This window comes from Cololabis saira, chromosome 17 (genome assembly GCF_033807715.1).
Source record: "Cololabis saira isolate AMF1-May2022 chromosome 17, fColSai1.1, whole genome shotgun sequence".
NCBI lineage: Eukaryota > Metazoa > Chordata > Actinopteri > Beloniformes > Belonidae > Cololabis > Cololabis saira.
Window position 1 is genome coordinate 6,940,614 of NC_084603.1, and position 13,696 is coordinate 6,954,309.

Below are 13,696 nucleotides of genomic sequence, written 5' to 3' on the forward strand. Positions count from 1 at the left end.
CCGATCGCGCTGAGACCATGAGAACAGCTAGACAGTATAAATAACAGTAACCATACTCTCTAACGTAGCCAGGACGAACTCGCGACGAGCTGTTGGCAGTCCCTCTATTTAACTCCCATAAACAAATTAACTAATGCGCTGCAGCTGAGTGTCCAGAGCGTCGGAGCGCGCCTGGCTCGTACCTGTTGCCGAGCGCGCAGCTCGCACGATCGGGCTGCGGATGAAGCCCGACGGGCTGAGTCCTGACAGGAGGTCTGACAAAGGAACTCCAACCGCTGGACATCGGTGTGAACCGGCCGTTCAAAGTAAGGCTGTGAGCGGCATGGGAGCGATGGATGACCGATGGAGACCACAGTTTCACAAAGAGTGGAAGGCAGCGCCGGGCAAGTTACGCCACAGTTTGCGGATGGATTGTAGATGCGTGGGCTAACGTGTCTGCTGGGACTGTTGTTCGAGCTTTCGCAAAAGCCGGCATCATTTCCGAGCGGCCGCACGGCCCGGAAAGTGACTCTGACAGCGAGGAAAGTGGAACTGGCACAGTTGATTTAGCGCAGCTGTTTAATGCAGAAACTGAGGATGAGGACTTCGATGGGTTTGATTAATGCAATAATGATTGTAATAAAGACTTAAATAAAGCACAGTCAAACTCAGTTTTGCTCCTGCTCTATTTTTAAATACGCACACTTGTATGCTTGTGTGGGTGTTGTTGTAAGGTGGCGCGCCATATGTGTGTGTAGACGGCACCTTTTAATACGGCGCGCCGTATGGTCGTGAAAATACGGTATGTATTTATTTATTTATTTTCAGCCAAACAAGTCTATGGCTGCAGTAGAGAATGGGAAGCAGAAACAAGACTGCATCCTAACACAGTGAACTAACATGAAAGTGCCTGGTCAGCGTCGCTGAGATGACAAACATCCACATATGTGTCACTTGGTCTCTACTTGTCATCATCTTCCAGAGGGGCTGTCAGCACTGCTGTCAGTGTGTTCAGTGGCAGATTTCCCCACACGCCATTTATTCCTGAGCAGGTGCTCTTTGCTGTTCTCAGACTATATGACAAGAGAGAATAATTGCAAGCAATCCTGAAATTAAGTGGGCTGGATGACCTTTTTTTCCTTCCTTTTGCCTCCTTGAGTATTTGCACAAAATTAATTTACAGTTGAAACATTTCATTTTTGATTTAGATGATTGAGATCAATTTAAATCGATGGTGATTGCTCTGGGAGTGTGTTGATTGGGAAAGAGGAAGAAAAAAATACATCTCTGCTGCTGCTGCCATTTTTTGAATGCGCCTTCGTTTCAAAAGTGACTCAGCTGGCTTATAATGATGGCTTCTTGCAAGACTTGTCACCTTTTTCTGTGGCCTTATCAGGCAACTTCGTAGACACCATGATGCCATTGGACAGTGGTAGGAGATGAATTTTTAATCTTTGCAAAGTGTGCAGATGTAGCTGGCAGTCGTTTATGGATGTTCATTTAATCTTTCCAGTAAGGTTATTGTTACCTGACAATCCTTTGCAATGTATTGAAGCACAGAGGTGAGAGCTCTGCGTTATCTCAAAAGTAGCTGCTGGACCTCGAGATAAAGACAGTGATCCCATATCTCTTTAAGGTGGTCTGTGTGTCACACTCCTTTGTACTTTGAAAAGAGATGGATGGCAGCAGAAAGGAATTTAGATTTTTTTTTTTTTTTTTTTTTTTTTTTCAAAAAAAAAAAGCAATACAAAAAAAAAGCTATTCCCTAAGTATCCCATCTGGCTGCAAAAATTGCACATTTTCACTCCAATGATAATTTGACGATTTTCCTTTTGGCTTGTTTCAAACACCTTATTTAATGTAAAGTAGGGCAGGACTGTCTTGCTTGTCTGATTGCTTTTGTTTGTTAACATTGCCATAGTGGCAAATAGCATGAAAAGGAAGCAACTATGTCAACAAGTGTTTTCATATTCCAATTAACGGATGGTATAAAGGTGCTTTTTACTGCTTGAACATTTTTTTAAATCTTTTGTTTCGGCAAAAATATGATTTGCTAGCAACTATATCTAACCATTTGCTCACCTTTTATTGATTAAGATTCAATTTTATCTCACCCACTTGGTGTCAGGGAAGCTCAGCTTGTCGGCAGACAGTGAGGCATGAACCTGTATCACAAATACAGCGTCTGCCCCACACCTCACCCAATCTGCCAGCTACTGCTCAAAATGAAAACGGGGCCAAAGACTCTGCAGCGGTGTGCAGAAACACATGACAATCCTGTCAAAAGAACTAGCCCACCTCTAGGACACACAAATATCTTTGTTGAGGTTTATTTCGATAGGATTTAAGTAAAGCTTTGTTCTTGTCATGACATAATACTTTTTGCATGTCTCTTCGGGGATGATCTTGTTTGTGTGTATAAGTAGAAAGATTATTGAGCTATGTAAACATGAAAAAGGAGGAGTTATAGACATGAATTAGTCAGAGAATGTGCAAACTTCTTTTAGGGGATGTTGGAATCAAAAAGACACTGATCTAGGTTTAAAAGAAAAAGAAGGCCCACTAACACATGTGGCTGATGGGGAATAATGTAGAAGAAGTTGGGGGGAAAAGTAATCTATGAAATACCTTGTTGCATCCTTTAAAACCACTTGATTGATGGTGGCAATTTTAAAGCTTGGCACTTTCCTAGGTCTGTGAAAGTATTAGAAACAGGTACTTGAGGGTTGTTTTCAAGTAAAAATGTACCCTGAATTGCTTTAACCCAGTTAAATAACAGCCATTGGCAAAATACATTTCTAGTTCCATTTTGATGTCTGGTTGTGTTTTTGTTACTTCTGTTGATACCTGGCCAGGCATTACAATTGCCCTCAACTTTTCTGGACATCTTTATTGGAAATACCCTTTTTTGTGCTGGAAACGATAAATAGCAGAGGCTTTGCAGTTTTATACTGGAAATTCCATATGGATTAGCTGTTGGTATTTATTTCCCACCCACGCCACTATGTAGGAAAGTCATGCATATGAAACACAGCAGCATCTATAACTCCACCTCATTGCTAAAGCAGCAAACTTTGTGACCTGTAACTACTTGCTGATGGGATTTTCTTTGGTCAGCAGATGCTGTTAAATAAAAATAATGACCAAAAACAAGCAAAATCTGTTGATAGTTTTTGAAACAGCATGTTAATTTTAGCCATATGTTTACAGCTAATTCTAAGCTGGCAGTACCTATATTTCTGAAACACTGTTCTACAAGCAGTCGGGCTCAAGGTTTAATTTGTGCTGTGTTTGTAACAGGCAAGAATTGCTGGCGCCTCCTGCCAAAGTTAAGATAGCTTCAATGTTACAGTTAATTGTGGTGTCAAAGATTGTTGGATGACATCCACTGCTGGGTTTTATTTATCATGTTGTTCTTTTTGGCTTGATGATACTTTTCAAAAAGGTCTTTTTATTCTGACTTGCTATTTGCCACAATTTATGTAGATATACATTCATTAAAAAATTTCACCGTGTAGTTTCCTGGACTGACAACCTGTCCATGGTGTGCCCCTGCCTTTTACCTGAAGCCAGCACCAATGATTAAACTTCTGGGTTCAAGCCAATGCAGAAGTAAGAAAAGTTACAGTTTCTTAACTGACCACTGGGGTTGCCTCCAAAAGAGAGTCATATTCCATTGACCCCCATGTTAAAATGTCCAACTGCAGTATAAATAAGCATATTTGTGTATATATATAAAAAACAGTTGGTTTCCATAGCTTGATTTTACATCCATGACAACTGTACAGGGGGGCTCTTTTTTGGTTAACCCCATCAGGCAAAATATAAATATATATATATAACTCAACAAACGTATGTATAAACTCATGTATAATTAGGAGTAGGGCTGTTCGATTAATCGATTTTAAATCGTAATCGCGATTATGTAATTAGAACGATGTTAAAATGTGAAAATCGTAAAATCGATTTTTCCCTTTTTTTTTTTTTTTTTTTTTTTTTTTTTTACCTTGTCTGCACACATATTAACGATTGATACCATATTAATGATTGATGGAAATACCTCTCAATACCTGCGACAAGTGCCCCATCGGAGAGGCTCTTTAGTGTAGGAGGGGGCATTGGAACATGCCACCGGGCATCCCTCAAGCCAGATGCGGTAGACCGGCTCGTGTTCCTTGCAAAAAACTTGCAAATGTGAACAGCAAATGTAATGACTAACATTACACACCTCTACCTCCTTCATGGGCTGCATTATTATTTAGCATGCAAAGACCCAGTTTAGTTTAATTAGAAAATGTCTTGTTTTATTTAATTGGAAATATAACTTACTGTATGTTTGCAAGTGCTGATTTGCTGATTTTCTTTTTCAGAGATAAAACTTTATATTTTATTATATTTTTTAAAACTTTTTTTCAACTTATTTTACAGAGTTTTGCACTTTATTCATTCATTTTTGGTTTAATAAGAGCAAAGTTTGCACTTAAAGCCCAATGGGGCAAATGTTCAATAAAAAAACAGCATATTTGAAATCATTTATTTGCCTTTTGTCAATTCACAAAATAATCATAATCGAAAATCGGATTTTGAGAGAAAAAAAATCGAACAGCCCTAATTAGGAGATGGTCTTTTGATTGGCAGCTGGTATAACCATTGGCCAGTTGTCATTACAAAGCGCTTAGCAGTGTATTGACTCCTGAGCGTAGCTTCTGAGCTGTTAGTAAAGACCAGACAGAGCATTTTCATTCATATTTTAAGGAAGAATACCTTGTTGCAGGGGAAGAAAATGTTTGTTCCAAGAGCCGTTGTGACTGACTGTGAGTTGGCCTGGAAGGGTCCAAGAACAGAGCTTAGCGACGCAGCAGGCATTTTGTGCCTTAGTTAAACAGTCATTTTTGCTGGTAACACCAAAAAGACATTTGTAAGAGGAGGTCTCAGTTCATATGTTTGCCAGCAGCTCCGCAGTTCTTCCAGCATGGATTTCACTTGTAGCGGCACTTGAAGTGAGGATGTTTGAACAGACTGAAAAAAGTGGGTATGTTTCACCCGGCTTCCCAGGCCTACTAATTCTGTGTGAGGAAAACGAGGCTCTTCAGGAAGCCTATAGGTGATATCAAAGGGGGTTTGACCAGTTTTTTATATGAGTTTATTTGCTTAATAGAACCAGGATAGGCTCCAATAAAACCCCATGATCCTGAATAGGAATGAGTGGGGGGGGGGGTGGATGGATGGATGGATGGATGGATGGATGGATGGATGGATGGATGGATGGATGGATGGATGGATGGATGGATGGATGGAAGGAAGGAAGGAATGACCTGTACTAGGGCTGGGCGATATATCGAGATTTTAATATATATCGATATATTTTCAAACGCGATATGGTACGAGACAATATCGTTTATATCGATTTAAAAAAAAAAAAAAAAAATTTTTTTTTTGATTTTGATATAGCTTATTTTGTGACAAATTGACTTGAATGTTTTATTTGAGATTTGCACAAATGTTTTGTTATTTGCACAACTGTCAACCTCAGTGGAAAAGTCTGCCTGTTACTGTCTACATTGTATTAATTGTACAGTGTATTTTAATTTAATTGTTATGCAGGAAAGGGATATTTGTTTTATTTTATTCAAGAAGCATTTTTATTCTATATATGCAGGCAGTTTATTTTTATTTAATTTGTTTTATACATTTTGATATTGTGCAGACCTCTGTTAATAAAGGTACCTGTGTGACATTTGGCACGAGGCTTTGTATTAAAACTGACTGTTTTTTTAAGGGTTTGCCTCAGAAAAAAATGAAGCTAACAGAGATGCTATGCTATAATGCTTTGGGGGAAACCCCAATTATGGCACAGAAAAAATATTGAGATATATATCGAGTAGCGCCATTCAGCTAGAAAATATCGAGATATGACTTTTGGTCCATATCGCCCAGCCCTAACCTGTACCCAGACCAACTGCATAAGGACTGTAGCCTCCATATATAGGGTGCTCGCTCGACCAGGAGCAAAAAAAAATGAAGTGTCCTACCAAGCTGGTCTTCACCAAAAGGTATTTCGAGGATATCTCTATCTGAAATATTGTAAAATATATTTCAAGGCAGGCTATCAAGAAACAAAGCTATTGCTACCATGAGGTAACAACTATATTGTCAATTTCATGTGTGCTACTCGGTCATGAAACACATTTGCACTTTCATTTCCCAGCTCTCTAGGAACTCTACAAAAGCTGCATAGCTTATCTTTATTTTTTTTTCTATTTTTACCCAAATCCAAACTGTATCCAACTCACATACAGCCAGTAGCTCCTGCTCAACATTTTCCATTTATTGTTAAAGCCGTAATGTATTCACTTTCCAAATACAACATTTGAAATGGGCTCAGCAACAGAAAAATATGAGCAAATTTAGATTGAGGTCGGCTTGTTCTGAATATGTTTGCATTCCGGAGTAGCTGAAATGCGTTCATGACGGGCCTGAAATTGCATGAGCCCTCCAGCTGCCTGTCTGATGAAAGTAAGGTGTAAGGGGGAAAGAGGCAGGTGGAGCATGGATTTGGCTTTGAATAGAGTCCATATTTAGGCATTGTCAACATAGTACAGAACATGTAACTGTACATTAACAAAGACCTCTCCAAACAGAACTAATTGCAAAAATAAAATGTTAGTATTTCATATTGTCCTGTTTCATTTAATACTTAATAGATGTACATGTCTTAAAACAATAAGGGAGTTCAGTATAGTCAACACTGACCCTAACTTAAACAATGGCCACATGCTGTATTTTTTTCAGCTACTCTGATCATTGCAAGGTAATGTGTCACTAACTGCAATCTTCTCATAGAGGATGTTCATTTATTGCAGTCCACCATTACATTATATTTAGCAGGTGCAGGTTTAGAAGTCACAGAGAGTGCACGACACAGCCCCCACTATATACAGCATGTGAAAACCTCAAGATTTGCTGATTATGATCATTTAATTTAGATTTTTTAAAGTTGGAAGGGCCAAAAGAACAGCTTTGATTAAACTGAGCTGTTTTGTGTGTCTTTGTGGGACTTTTTAGTCAGAAATGAGTCATTGGTTGTTTGTTGTTACACACTATTGTACCATGTACAAACTCAGATTTTTTTGTCAGTCAAAATGGCACCTATACTGTGTCATTAATTAAGTGACACGCCAGTCAGACAAACAGCTACACAATGATGAATTACGGCCTTCTTCTCATAATTATGTAAATGAATCTTATTTAGCTGAACTGTGCTGTGACGGTGATTCTGGATTACTGAGGTGTAATGTGTGTGTGTGCAAGATTAGCAAACCTGTCACATCATTGCATGAAAAGCTGATACAATGGGAAACCCTGGTGAAACAGATCGCATCTGAATAGAACTGAAGAATTGCACCTGGCTCAGTTAAAATAGTAAAAAAGAAAAAAAAGCAATATCACCTCTAAATGTGTGTGTGAATCTTGTGCAAGTCACAAATGGGATTCTGAGACAGCATTAGATATGAATACACTAAATTCTATTTCATTTGGGGGAATTACTCATTTATTTTTTCTTGCTTTAAGGATAATCTGAGATGACAGAACAAATAGATTGCCGTATTGTATATCTTAATCATGTCTAGTCCCTGGAAGTTTCATAATGTGACTTAAGGGTCACTCACAGCACATGTTCCCAGCTTTCATGCATGTCAGAAGCCATGCTTGAGTCACTGCTTCTTTTTCCTCATTTCTCTGGTGTTTCCCTATACCCTTCCTGCGCTGGTGCTTGAATATATGTCATCTCATTTAGCCAGAAAGGCGTTAGGTATGAATTACAGATTTGAACTGATCTGGACTTTGACGCAGGAAGTCCGATTGGAGAGGATGGAGATGAAGGTCAACTCACTCCGGCGGCGAGCCAGTTGTCACAAGTGGACAGACGGGAGAATCACCTGAACCAGAATTGATTTCCTTCAGTGAGAGAGAAATTTCAGGTGTCTGTTGACCTCCTTTGATGGAATGTGTCACAGGCTGGATGGAGCAACTGAAAGAGTATAGACAGACAGCAAATGTCATTGCAGGAAAAGATGAACAGTGCCTTTTAAAGAACGCCACTGGCCAGGTCCCGTTTCTGACACTCCAGTCACTTCTAGCTGAATACAGACTCATGAACTCCCCCTCCAATGAGAAGAAGTGTATATCTGTATATTGCAGCAACTTCCTTATAGAGCTTGCTCTGTATATACTGCAATATGTTTCTACACTTTACAAATCAAAAAAATTATATTGTTGGGCTTATACAAGAGCTATTAGTGAGTTTATGTTTGGTGTCCAGGACGGACCCTACCTCACTGTGAATAGGATAGAATTGGGCACAGAAAACAGATGCAACTTTGCAGACTCCGCTCCTGATAATTTCAAGCAAATTAATTTAATGGCAGCAACACATGTCAAATTAAAGAAAAGGAGAAAGAAGGGATATATTACTCCTCTCGTTTTAAAAACAATCTGCACACATATGGGACTAAAGCAGACCAGCACCTGGAATTTCGGCAGAGCGATGTTTTGCCCCGTTATCGTCTGATTTAAGACTCAACTCACTTTAAGGTGCTCAACTGCCCCAGGTCATCTTTGTTATATTTTTATTTCAGGATGTGGCAAATGTCTTTAGTTGGATAAATGTCTGTACTACAGGCAGGCCAGTTCAGCGCATGCACCCAGGTAATATAAAGTTATGCTTAAGTAATGGATGCAACATGTGGTTTAGCATTGCGTTGAAAATGCAACCCCTTCTCTGAAAAAGCACCTTGCACTAAAACAGGGGTCTCGGACTCCAGTCCTGCATGTTTTAGATGTTTCCTTGCATCAACACACCTGATTCAAATTAACGGTCGCCAGCAGCTTCTCATCAAGGTCTGGACAACTGTTCTTGACACATCTCCCTTTCAGATGTACAAGCTGCTTCCTTTGATCAGGGATAACGGTTCTGAACTGTGCTTATAACATCCTGGATTGTCCTTCTCCTGTTTAGTCCAGAGGATGCAGTGTCCATGGTTTCCAGAGAGAACCAGGATGCATCCCACCTCTTAAATGTTGACAGATAATGAGCTGAGATAATTCATCAATAATTTTGTTTAGACTTCATCTAAGCTGAACTTTTATTGTAAATTAACAACACAATTACAAATGGCATGAGCAAATGTGACAGTGTATATGTTTTATTTGTATTATCATAATTACAGGTATAATGAAATATAAATGAAGGATCACATGCTTTAAGGTTTTTTTGTTTCTTTTTCTTTAATCCGTTTTTTTCTTCCTAAATATTCCATTACTTCTGTAATTTCATTAGCTCAGCTTTGCTTAAAAAGGGGGAGAAGCAGAAAAATGTCAGAGGTAATTAAATGATAAGGTGCAGCGTACAGTGTTCCTGCCCAAAATGCATTAAGACATTTAGCTTCTACAGAGAGGGGCACAATATCCCTCCACAAGCACACATATTACAGACACACACCCATTACACGGTGAAAGGAGGATGGAGCTGCTCCTGCCCCACCTGCCAACAGACCCCTCACAGACGTGCGCACTGGAGTGAGATGTGTTGCTGTCCTGTGGCATCAGACCGGTGAGATATGAAATGTGACTGGTGCACAATGGTTGTCAAGATGAATGGCTTCCAAACAAGTAAAACATTAGGACAGGCTACACCATGGTGCTCATTTTAGCAGAGACGAGGCCCGACACCACCTCAAACATCATTTCTCACTTTCTTCCAACTTTGTATTTAACAGCACTGGGTGTGTAAGCTTGCTTCGGTAAAGCATTGCAAACATCCGGAACATTCTGAGTTGGTGTGGCTATTCTGTGCTCGGTTTGTTTAAGCCTCGGGCACATTGTGAGCAACATACCATATCTTCTCAACAAAAACACTTCTACAAAAGTATGATTTATTTATTTCCTGATGTATTATTCATGCAAACCCTGTTCCAAAGAGGTCCCTGTAAGGTTCATAAAAGCTTTTGGGGTAATTTTTTTGAACAAGTTCAATTGTTCAACACATCTCTTCAAAGATGGTTTCATTGAAGCGATGCCAATCGATGTACCTACTGACTATTAAGAAAAAAATTTAAAAATTTAAGTTGTTTTACACTTATAGTTATACAAGTATCTCTGTTGCTGTATAGTGAGTGCAGATGGGGAGTTTTAAGGATAAACTGACACCCTGAGTATTGCTGGAGCTACTCCACCCACCCGCTGCATGGATGAGCAGCATAAAAAAGAGCAGATTAAAGGAGAATGGTGGATCAACTTCATCAGTTAATTAAACTCTATTGCAGCTGATGAGCAATTAATCAAGGCCACGCACAGAGTGTCAGGCAAGACTGAGCTCATCCAGCGAGGTATGTGTGCATCGTACAGTATGTTCTCAGGGGGGCAGTCCTGCAGGGAGCAGCACTTACCAAGTGAACAGCCCTGAAATTGTACGGGGTGTAATGGGATGGGTTTATGTAAGCACCTATCAATCACTCTCTGACATAAGCCTACACCCTTTTAGAGTCCCAGAATTAGGCTGCTCTCCGCGTTGAGCACGGTCCTGACATAGTTGTCCAAGTCAGTCGAATTTCAGCAGACGCTGAAATGTGCTGGATAATTCTTTAAAAATGTTGGCGTTTAAAGCAAATGTTATCCCATCTACGACGGCAGAGTCAATAACAGTTAATCAGGTTAATATGGTGGAAACAGCCCTCTTAATATGTCAAGAATCATAGTGTTTTCTCAGCTTAAATAGTTAAATGTTTAGATCCCTTAACCTGCTTATTACATTTTTGTCCCTTGTCTGCTTCTTTAACCTACCTTACCGTGAATGAGGCCGTTTTTAATTCTATGGAAATCCAAGTTGGCAGTTTGTAACTAAATGCAGTAAATTTATTAATGAGACCACGGGGAACATTAAAAGTCAATTGAAGGAGGCTATTAAAAGCAGGATTTTAATTGGGTTGCTCCCTCCACTAAAACTTTCTTTTCTTTTTTTGCTCTGCCTCTTTTATCCAAGATCAGTGGTAATAAAATTTTCTGAATGGTTCTGCTCAGTGTGTGCCAGTCCTTGAAAGAAAGTTTCCTTTCAAAATTACAGATGCTTGCCTCTTGTTGATTTTTACACTTTATCCAAGGCTTCCAAATGCGGAAAATTGTGTGAAAATCAGCCCTGGAGTGAGATCCGATGATAAAAGATGCACATGGTATCTGGTGTTTCTTGCTGTGTTCAGTCCTTCTGAGAAATGCCATTCTCTGAGGAATTTGAAGAGTGGTGTATCACTTAGAGTGGCTCTCATTTTAGCGGACACAAGAGTATAACATCGCACACACATCTGGAGAATGTCCCTTTGTCCATTCAGATCTGAAAAACTGACAAGTACTGCTGTCTGCTTTTCAGTTTTTGTTGATTGTTGTTTGGGCCTGCAAGCACTTACTAAATTGTGTTAGTACTGTAGCTTTAATGCATCAGATTATATAATCTGTTAAAATTACATTACAAAGCATAGAATTGTCCTAGTTTTGGTAACATGGTGTGACACATTACAAATGGTTTTAATTGCACCGTAGCTTCTGGCTGTTCCGACAAGCCAGCTCATTCTGCACTTTAAAGAGCCTGGTTTCTGTGTGCACATGGGTGTGTATGTTTTTTGCGTGTCTCAGTTTGTGCACATGAGAGTCGAAGAGTTGGGGCGGAGATGCGGTGTAGTATGGCCTGTGCTGACTGGATAATAACATGCGAAGTGCTGCGCTGGTATAGTACGTTGATCCTCCAACCAGATGCTCCTTTCACTGCAGCTCATAAGCAGGGAGAGCGGGGGGCTGCACCGCCATATTGTACGCTCTCGTCTTCACTGGATTAAGAGGGACGATTCATAGACTTCGATCATGTACTGTAAAATTAGCTTATTAAAGCTGATAGTCATCATGTGGAAGAGGCTGTGATTAAGTTAAGTTCAAACTCCCTCTGAGATGTCAGTTATTTTTTTGTGTGCTTATGAGTATGTTTGTGCCTGTTATGATGCCGGCACTCACTGCAGTTTAAACCTCATAACAAACTTCAGAAATTGATTCATGCCCTATAAAGTCGGAGCTCAGAGGATTGTTTATGTTTATAGTATTTTGGAGAGCCAGATGGCAGTATCACACAAGGGGGAGTAGCACATACAAACATTCTTGACTACGTAATTATCTTAAGTGAGCTACTATGTAAGGGTACAAATCACAGCATGAGCGGTCAGATTTTATGGGAACCACAAAACATCCAGCAACAATGCCACATTCAAACATGACACATATGTTGTGTTAATATGGCTGCCAAAGCAATAATCCGTAGTGTAATCTGCCTTGTGGTGAACCCAGCAGGTCTTGATGCTTAACATGTAAATACTTGGAATAACATCACTAGAGCACGCTAGCTGTTATATATGACACCATGAGCCTGATAAAAACACAATAGGACCACAGTGACAGCACTTAATGAAAATAGTAATTCAGCTGCTTCGTAAAAACCCCTCCAACACAACAAAAGTTATGATAAATGGTCTAAAAGCAATGTTCATATTTCACTAGGCTTATTATTCAGATTTGGTTTCTCTATCAGATCCTTCATGCAGTTTTATTGTAGCAGCCTACCTCACAATTGCTCTTTAGATTAGTTAAAAAATATCGATTTAGTTAAATCAAAATAAAAATTTCACTTGTAAGACAACACTACACAAGTCCTTTATTTTTGACAGAAAACTGTTTGAAGAGGACATGTTATAAGAAAAAAAAAGCTTTCTGCACGTGAAAGCATCTATTTAGGTATTTGAGATTACTACTAAATCAAAGACTCTGAAATAACACATCTTTTTCATTTTGTTTGGAGCAGTGTGGTTCTGAAAATATGTCATTCACAGAGCCATATAGACTTGTAGGGTAGTGTGACATCACAGACCCAGATCTGGGCAGACTGATGCTGCTTCACATTATTGACACCCCACCACCACCCCCACTCCCAGGAAAAAGAAACGTTATGGCATAGGTGTCTAATATCTTTGCAATTTGTGAAACCAAATCATATCACAGATATTTCCTTAGGAAGTTAGGACGTTTTGCCACGAGGAAAAAAAGAGCTGAATATGTTTAAGGAAAAAAGAGCCAAATATGTTTCTTTTAAACAAGTATAACCATGTTTACAAAGATTTGACATGCTCAGCAGAGTTCTAACGTAATAATATTGTAATAATTTCCGCGCAGCTCCTTATCAGTACTGTATACAGGATTTTGATGATTTCTAAGACCTTCTTGCTTTCTGTGCTCTTCTTTTTCCAGGAAAGAGGGAACATTGCTGTTGTATTTAATGTTGGAACAGATGACATTAACATTGAGGAGACATCAAAGTTTGTAAATGATGGAAAGTACCATATAGTGAAGTTTACAAGGAGTGGGGGTAATGCCACTCTGCAGGTGGATGACCTGCCTGTCATTGAACGCTACCCCACAGGTGAGTTACCCACTTTGGCTTTAATTAAATGTACTGCTCAAAAGTGACGATATGACCAGTGTACTAGTGAGTCATCTGTTAAAGACGTATCTGTTAGAATGTGTTTTTAATGGAAACTTGGCATATGCTTGATTTGCTTTTTATGTTTCTGTTTTCAGCAGCTGTTAAGAATAATGCTCAGGATGTTGAGTTTGTTTTTTTTCCCAC

At 39.4% G+C, this 13,696-nt stretch overlaps 1 protein-coding gene across 12 annotated transcripts in view; it reads left to right on the forward strand.

The window, feature by feature from the left end:
• Positions 1 to 13,696, forward strand: part of LOC133463903 (neurexin-1a-like) — a 301,928-nt gene that overhangs the window by 241,540 nt on the left and 46,692 nt on the right. For all 12 annotated transcript variants that reach the window (XM_061745667.1, XM_061745669.1, XM_061745668.1 and 9 more), the window contains one exon: positions 13,318 to 13,489. In XM_061745667.1, coding sequence (XP_061601651.1) covers positions 13,318 to 13,489 — 172 coding nt within the window. The remainder of the gene's footprint in view (positions 1 to 13,317; positions 13,490 to 13,696) is intronic.